At 45.4% G+C, this 8,184-nt stretch overlaps 3 protein-coding genes across 4 annotated transcripts in view; 2 read left to right on the forward strand and 1 right to left on the reverse strand.

Annotated features, from left to right (window-relative positions):
- The window catches only part of itpa (inosine triphosphatase (nucleoside triphosphate pyrophosphatase)), a 2,409-nt gene extending 866 nt beyond the window's left edge, over nucleotides 1-1,543 (forward strand). The window contains exons 3-8 of the mRNA XM_023424249.2: nucleotides 206-270; nucleotides 371-444; nucleotides 537-568; nucleotides 686-798; nucleotides 879-955; nucleotides 1,206-1,543. Of these exons, the coding sequence (XP_023280017.1) occupies nucleotides 206-270; nucleotides 371-444; nucleotides 537-568; nucleotides 686-798; nucleotides 879-955; nucleotides 1,206-1,338 (494 nt within the window). The 3' untranslated portion in view covers nucleotides 1,339-1,543. The remainder of the gene's footprint in view (nucleotides 1-205; nucleotides 271-370; nucleotides 445-536; nucleotides 569-685; nucleotides 799-878; nucleotides 956-1,205) is intronic.
- Nucleotides 1,544-3,988: 2,445 nt separating this feature from the next.
- rangrf (RAN guanine nucleotide release factor) lies at nucleotides 3,989-5,826 on the reverse strand. Its single transcript, XM_023424238.2, has 3 exons — nucleotides 5,736-5,826; nucleotides 5,145-5,271; nucleotides 3,989-5,045 (listed from the first exon to the last, which is right to left on the reverse strand). The coding sequence occupies exon 3, from the start codon at nucleotides 4,978-4,980 to the stop codon at nucleotides 4,396-4,398; it is 585 nt and encodes a 194-aa protein (XP_023280006.1). The 5' UTR covers nucleotides 4,981-5,045; nucleotides 5,145-5,271; nucleotides 5,736-5,826; the 3' UTR covers nucleotides 3,989-4,395.
- A 6-nt stretch (nucleotides 5,827-5,832) lies between these two features.
- Nucleotides 5,833-8,184, forward strand: part of vamp4 (vesicle-associated membrane protein 4) — an 8,960-nt gene continuing 6,608 nt past the window's right edge. The window contains exons 1-2 of one of the 2 annotated variants that reach the window (XM_023424241.2): nucleotides 5,833-5,973; nucleotides 7,635-7,736. In XM_023424241.2, the coding sequence (XP_023280009.1) occupies nucleotides 7,671-7,736 (66 nt within the window). In that variant the 5' untranslated portion in view covers nucleotides 5,833-5,973; nucleotides 7,635-7,670. Of the gene's footprint in view, nucleotides 5,974-6,655; nucleotides 6,789-7,634; nucleotides 7,737-8,184 lie in introns of those variants that run through there. The other variant, XM_023424240.2, reaches the window with a different exon arrangement.

Consider the following 8,184-nt stretch of genomic DNA (forward strand, 5'->3'; position numbering starts at 1 on the left):
TGAGAGTGTGGGGGACAGGTAGTTGTTCCTGTCAGGTGGGCAGTGGGAGCAGGTCTGCGGCGGGAGTTGTTGAAGTCAGTTGATGGCGCTGAGATTACTCTGTGGACCCAGTCATGGTTTGTTGTTTTGGCGTTGGCTACGGCTGCAGAAGCCTGTGTTAAAGGAACGAATAAATATGTAATAAAATGTCTGTTTCTTCATCCAGTGCCCGAGTACCAGGGAGAGCCAGATGAGATTTCCATACACAAGTGTAAGGAGGCTGCACGGCAGGTACAGTAACTCCACTGTCACTCAGGTAACTAACGGTGTTTACGTGTGTGTAGGATGATTGACAGACGCTGATCTATGTGTTTGTGTTTGTCACCCTCAGATTGATGGGCCAGTCATAGTGGAGGACACCTGTCTGTGCTTCACGGCTTTAGGAGGCTTACCTGGTCCTTACATGTTAGTAAAACAACCTTTTCATCCATTGAGCCATTTAATCTGTATCAGTGATAATTAACAGTAATAATTACAAATAAACTTTGTTTGTGTAGAAAATGGTTCCTGGATAAACTGAAGCCAGAAGGTGAGTGTGGTGATGAATGAAGTGCTGCAGAGTGATTGTACCACAGATCTATAGAGCTGGATGGAACAGCACGGGGAGCGTGCAGCTGCTCTCATGCTGTTCACTGTTTTGTTGTAGGCTTGTATAAACTCCTGGCCGGGTTCGAAGATAAATCAGCCTGGGCTCTCTGCACCTTCGCCTTCAGCGCTGGGAAGGACGAACCAGTACAGCTGTTCAGAGGGAAAACAGAGGTCAGAATCTCCCTCTCTCTCACTGTGTGTGTGTGTGTGTGTTTTATTTATTTTCTACTTACTCCTCTCTCTATTTTTAGGGGCACATTGTGGAGCCCCGGGGTCCTCGGGACTTTGGATGGGATCCATGTTTCCAGCCGGACGGATACGACAAAACGTGAGTGAGGGCTGTGCTTGAACTCCCAGTTCATACCACAAGGGGGAGTCAGAGGTCAACACACCGTCTGTGGACACATAGAATGAATTGCACTTCAGTGACAGTTTCAACAACACACATTATTGTGACGATCTCTTTTACTTTGTACTGTGCATCCATTAATTACTGAGGTTCATCAGTGTGTTAATCTGAAGTTATTGATCATTATTACCGTTACACTCATTATTAATCCCCTCCCTCTCGCCTGCAGCTACGCTGAACTGCCTAAAGAAGTGAAGAATTCAATCTCTCACCGCTACCGGGCGCTGGCTGCCATGTCTGCACACTTCTCTCAAACCAACAACACCTCACCACAGATCAAGAAGAAGAAGCAGCAGGATTAAGTCCAGCTTCAGCTGCTGTATTAAACCTCAGATCATCAGATTCGAGCGTCCAGAGGAAACTCCTTGATGTGACATTTTCTTACTGTTGGCCAGAAGAGTAGAACCGTGTGTCACACGTCTACTTGTGGAATCTGCAGTAGAAAAGCTCCTGCACAAAACAGTCTGTTTTCCCTTGTTTTTAATAAACCTTGCATTCATTTCTAAATTTCTAATTTCACTTTCTCTTACATGCTGACTGCAGTTTTTTATTAGCTGAGCAGGTGAAGAATATCTTCCAGGTAATATGAAAAGATAGCAGAGACTGTTCTATTCCTTTGTTCCACAGTGGAAACTGTAAGACTGACAAAGACAGACTTAAAGAAGAGCATACATTAAAAATGGGCGGGGGGGGGGGGGGGGGGGGGGGGCTCCACGGTCCTGATGAGAGCAGCAGACTGGCTCCTGGACGTGGCAAGGGGTTGTTCAGGCTGGAGTCCAAAGAGAGGGGAGGGTCTCTGAGGGAGGAGAGGGGGTGCAAACACAACAGTGATATCAGGGGGGTTTGGGTAATAAATGACCCTGGAGCTGGAAGTCTCTGGGCAGGAACTATGCACACACCTGTGACTGAGGCTTCCCAGATGAACCGGGACGCACAAATAGACTCGTCCTGTGAGAGAAGACTGAAGCGAGTCCTCGTGTTTCACTGAACGCTTCATCGACTTTATTCAACAGATTAAACCCTGCTGGTGAAAAGTGACGCTGCAGCTGCTGCAGGTCATGAAGTGTTGGACCTGCTGGCTCAGACTCTGCTCTGGTCAGGAAGCAGCCAGTTGTGAGGAGAACAGGAAAACTGGATTTGTCTTCATCACTGAGACGTCACTTCACCTGTCAGACAAGGGTTTTTTAGCAGGACACGGAAGATGAGTGTCAGACTTCAGGTCATTAGAGGTCAAAGACACGGCGCTGTGGAGGCATCCCTCCTCTTCCTCTGTGACTCAGAGAAAACACTGGTACTGTCAGAGCTGCAGCGTTCAGCCTCTGCATTTCAGAGAGTTGAAAGGTTTCAGATTTACGATGTTGGATTCTAAAAGAAAAGCAGTTTTATGGTTTTTCTGACTGGACAGTTTCCTCTCCTCTTCCTAATGCCATTCTGCCCTTTGTGCAACATGTGGATCAACATCAGTCCTGGGTTCTTGTGATACATGCTCCAGTTCTAACTACACACATTTACTAGAATTTACAACAGCTGTTTTTTTAATTTGGTACATGAGATTTCTACATGTTTCTACATATGTTTCACAAAGAAACACAATTTTTAAGGGAAAATGAAATGATTTGAACCTAGGACTTTACGATTAACTTGTTTCTCATGGCAACAGAGGTGCAAGAAGTCTGCCACTGGTTCCACACAACTACATATTTAATAAACTCAGTCTCCGTAGGAATCTCTGCACCATTACCATTTTTTTCTCCTTCAACTGAAACAACTTGACAGAAACAGTCATTCTTTTATTCTCATGCTATTAGAGGTTTCATGATCCAGATAGTTTGAGACGGCTGCACCACAGGCAGCCCAGCAGCCTCTCTCTTATAGACTGTTGTCAGGACTTGGACAAACAAGACGTGACCCACAAGACAAAAACCTTTCCCGCTCATCAGGTCACACAGGATGTTTGCAGATTTTATGACAAACTGAACAAATATGAGTGTTTGTCTGAGGTAGGCAGGAAGAGACGACGTGACACCGTGGATTTGTGGTTAATGAAGGAATGTGCTACGCAGGGACGCCTGAGAGGGAAGGATGCCTGACTCCATGAGACCTTAATCCGTCATGATTGCACCAGAGGATGAGGAGGGTTTGATGTGGCTTTGGGGAGACAGACTGTGCTTCCTCTTGTTTGTTATGCAAGACTTACCTGAATTCCCCAGTTGAGTTTTATTCAACAGCAGCCATTTTTCTTCAAGTAGCTGCACATGTAACTGAGGGAAAATGGCTTGAGACTTGCATCTGAAAGGGCTGGTTTGAACTTCAAAGCGACGATTAATAAAGTCCATTTCTTATTCCATAAATTTTCTTCTTCACCAAACTGGCCTCTCCAAGTTTCAGGATAATGAATTATTCCACCATGAGGCCACTGCAGTCAATGATGGAAACAGTCGACCTAATATATAATCCTGCTGGGACTCGCCCTCTCAATTTTCACTGTTTATGACCAAACCTAAGTCCGACTGAAGACACTGAGGATCCATGAATATTACCTTTGTTTTAACTGCACCGGAGGGAAGCATCTCATTTCACCCCCAACCTTCTGACCTCTACCATTACTCTTTATTACCATGTCACTGTAAAACAATATAGAGATATCAGCAGTGCAGCACAAAGTTGGGTGTTATTAAATTATCATTTGGTGGCCTGTGAAGTTTGTGGTTCTGCTCTTTGTCAGCTGCATGTGTCAGCATGAAAACACACCTGAGGATGGTGGCAGTAGTTTGGGGTGAGATAAAAGAAGACAGGCAGAAGGGTGGAGGGAGGAAATGCTTGAGTGGGGCGGAGAAGGCTGGGCGAGGGGGAATGTGGTGGGACACAGGTGGAAAATCAAATGTCTGACATTTGTTATTTGTCTCAAATCTCACATTTCTCTCAGGTGCACACCTTCACAGGTAACAGAAATGCCTTGAAAAATGTGATTTTATTTATCTGTTGGAGTTAGATCCCCCCAGTACAGATCATTTTAAAACACATTCAACCTACAAACATCTTAATTAGCGAAAGATAATGAAAAATGAAAAAGATTTTTTCAATTACATCATGAGATATTGAGCTGTCAGTTCATTTTAACTGCTTAAATAAAGTCAACTTTAAAGGCAGAACAGAACATGAACTCCTGTGTCAGGGCAGGAGAAGGGCCGCTTCCAAAACTGTTGGGACCCAAAGAATGCCTCAGGCCAGATGCTTGAGGGGCCCCTAGAGAAACAGTCCTATAGGGTTTAGTGTGGCCTGTCATAGAGTTAGGGTTAGGGTTGTGTCACAGAGAGAGACTAGATGTCTTGGTGGTCATCAGGTCAGCAGCAGTTGCTCTATCCAAACAGCCCAGGGTTGTGCAGAGTCAGAGTCTGCAACAAGCGCTGGAAGTCCTGCACCGTCCACGGCACCCCGTGTGTCCCCGCAGCAGCTGCACTGCTGCTGTCAGGGCTGATACTCTGCGGGTCATTGAAGGTGATCAGGACCTCTGTGGAGAACTGGGGCAGGCGGAACAGCCCCAGGTGAAGGGTCACTGTGTTCCTCGCCTCTTCGTTGAACTTGGATACACACTGTGTGCCAGTGAGCGTCCAGGCTGAGCTGCACTCTGACAGGGACACATCGGATTTGGGAAGAGCCACAACGCTGGTCACCTCAAAAGCACCTGGCTCCAGAGATTTGTTACTGCCCGCGATGTCCTCAAAGTGATACCTGGGGGAGTCCTGGTCTGCCACCTGCCCCTGGTACTCCACCAGCTCAACTATGAGGCTCTGGTCGGTGTGTGCATGAGCAAATACCTCCTGGTTGTCCGGGATCTCCCTCAGCTCACTGATGTCCGTGGCGCTGCGGGGGATGACAGCGGACAGCGCTCCTCCAAACAGCGGGTGAGGAGGCTGCTCGGCGCCGCCTCCGGCACTCTGCATCTCTCTGTGGGGACGGTGAGCGGCTCGGGAGGAGGAGAACAACCACGGAGGCCGGTTTCAACCACCTGCAGGTACACAAAGAACTCCAGCGTTAAAAACATGAAACCGTCTCTGAGGACACAACCGTTCATTCATAAATGCAGCCTGATTTACACGCGGCTTACCAACTGGTCGCTAAGCGTGTCTTCTCTTCCGGTAAAAGTTTATCTTCTTCCTCTACGGTCCAATTCAGGCGGCATAGACGCATGTCTGGCGCGCTGCTACCATCTACAGGTGAGGCACAGAACCTCCCTAAAACAGGCGGTGGAGGAATATTCAGATATTTTATTTAAATAAAACTACGTACATCAGCGTCAAAAGTCTGCAATTTAAATAAAAGCCATGAATTTAGATTTTTATTAAATTAAAATGACACAAGAAGCACAATGTGCTTAAAGTATTAGAAGCAAAAATAGCTCCTAATACATATTATAATACTTAAGTACTTAGTGATTAACAGCAGCTTTAGTTATCAAATAAATTAACTGGAGTAAAAATACAATATTTCCTTCTTACATTAAAAAATAAAAGTAGCATAAAATATGAGTTAATACTCAAGTCAAGTATAAATAGAAGGTTTACTCAAATAAACGTGTATTTATTTATTATTATTATTTTATAAACGTTGTATATTTCTATGAGCAGCTGGAATATTTTCTGTCTAAAGAAAAACAATGACGATGAAATAAAATATTTGTGTCACACATCTGCAGCACCTCTCTCCTCCAGCTGTTTGTGTACATTTCCCGGTCAGCTGATTCAGACTGAGGGGGAAGCCGACTGCTAGCATCCATAATGACAATCCCGTCTCATCGCCCGGACATCCGTTTGAAATGAATCACACAAACCCGTAAAAGCCACCGAGAAGCTTGAAACCCCCCCGGACTAACACCCGAGTCTCTGCGTGTTTGTCTTCACCAGCATCGAGGGTCGGATCCTGTGGGACAGCTGCAGGTAGCTAGCCGCGTTAGCATCCTTAGCTTAGCTTAGCTTAGCGGGGTAGCTAAATTTTTCAGTGAACCAAGCGGCCTGTCTGAAACAGAGAAATTCGCATGTAGTCAGCCGTGTTAAGGTCAGAGATGGTCATTCTTCTTCTTTAATCACTGTGGTGGAGCAGCGTGTTGTTCAAGTGTCGTACACCACGACATTCTGCCGTGTTTGCTGTTTAATTGTGACTAACAAGTAGCTCAGCCAGCTAGCTACCAGAGGCTATGATGTGATTCCAGCTGTGCTCCAGAGATGTCACATTCATTTTCATACCAGCTCATCTCCTGAGATTTAATTTGGAGCTTAAAGCTTTTAAATTAGTAAAGCTAAAAATAGCCAAACTCCTCAGAGGAGGCTGCATCCTGTGTTTTCTCTTTTCTTAAGACAGAGTAGTTTAGATTTGCATTAGCATTAAATTACATTAGTATGTATTTAAAGTTGCAATCCATAAACTGACAGAACCTACCCTGGCATCACACTGTCTGTAGTTTTAATGTGAATCTAATACTGTTTTTATGGAGTGTACCTTTTAAAAATCCCTCTCTCGTAATAGACTTGTCATCCTTCTGCAGCCCTAACCTGTTAGACCTGCTTCTTCTTCTCTGTCTCTCTCTGTGTCTCTTCATGCTGTCGCTGCTTCAGATAGAGCCTTGTCCCCTGCTCCTCCTCTGTTAACTGGACACGTCCTCTCTCCTGGACACTGTCAGGTCTTTTTCCTTCAGCAGTGCCAGAGAAGGACGCTGCTGAGAAAGCCTCAGTGTCAGACTGAACTGGATTCAATGGTACAAGTTGTATTGTAGGACTGAGAGTGGTGTGTGTGTGTGTGTGTGTGTGTGTGTGTGTGTGTGTGTGTGTGTGTGTGTGTGTGTGTGTGTGGGTCTGGTGATTACCTTTAGGCCTGAGGATCACATGTTGTTCACTTCAGTGTCACAGAGGCGCTTTACTGTTGTGTTTTGTCGCCCTGTTTGGAACATGTAACGCCCAAACACACACTCGAGGGGGTGTCAATGGAGGAACAGTGTGTTTTCCACATCTGACATCGTAGAGTTCTTCACCCAAAGGCACACAGAGCGATGATGACATTTCCTTTCACAGCTCAGAGACTGACTGCATAAATATTAAGAATTAAGACATCTTGAGAGGATATCTTCATAAAGCTTGTGTTTCTGTTAGCTGATGAGGAATTAAACCGTTTTTACAGACAGCAGGTGTCTTTACATGGTCCATCTGAAAATTAAACTGCAGAGGAAATGAAAGAAGTCGGCTCTGTGACTCATAACAAAGTCAGCCTGTCTAACAGGAAGCGTCTGAGTCCTCCTCAGATTCCTTGAGGATGACCAGTTTCATTTATTCAATCATTACTAAACCAGTGAATGTTGTTGTCATGAGTAAAGTTTAGATTTACAGTCTCACTCAGCTCATACACTTTGTCCTTTGTTCTCCACACTCTATTCCCAGACACGAGCTGGCTGCAGCTCTGCCTGTGATTCAAATCACTTCCACCTGCCAGTGTTAAAGTGCTCTCACTCAGCAGGCTGCCAGCACTGAGTGCAGGTGTCCGAATGTTTGTGTTCAGGCTGTTGCACAGTGCCGCAGGCCCTAACGAATCTTCTCCTTCTGTCCTGCAGAGGGAGCCAGATCGGGAGGAGCAGTCTGAAGCCAACATGCCCCCCAAGTTTAAACGACACCTGAATGACGACGAGGTCACGGGATCTATTCGCAGTGAGAGGGTGAGACACAGACGGAAGGATTTATGGTCAGGACGTAGAGGACAGTGAGAGAATGTAATAAACATGTCCAGAGTCAGAAAAGGTCGAAAGCTGTGAGATTAATTCTGTATCATATGAATCTATTGATCACTTTTCATCATAGAAGTCCATTGGATTTAATTTAATCAAAACATCTCAGTCAGAAACAGATGTTGGTTGAAGATGCAGATGTTGCCGTTAGAACTAATAATGAGGGAGAAGAAAAGGAGAAACCTCTGGGGGGGGGGACGACTCCTGTGGCCAAACGTCTGGTTTTAATCAGAGACATCACCCCTGACCCCACCCCCCATGTCCTCTCGCTGATCCTTCACTTTATTCTGTTTCCTCTGTGTAATCTATTCATTTTTATGTTGAACTGGGATCAAAGAGAAGCTTATGAGGAGAACAAAATGATCCTTTCCACCTACCA

This window comes from Seriola lalandi, unplaced genomic scaffold (assembly GCF_002814215.2).
Source record: "Seriola lalandi dorsalis isolate HSWRI2012SDOR001 ecotype SW California unplaced genomic scaffold, Sedor1 jcf7180002054722, whole genome shotgun sequence".
Taxonomy (NCBI): Eukaryota; Metazoa; Chordata; class Actinopteri; order Carangiformes; family Carangidae; genus Seriola; species Seriola lalandi.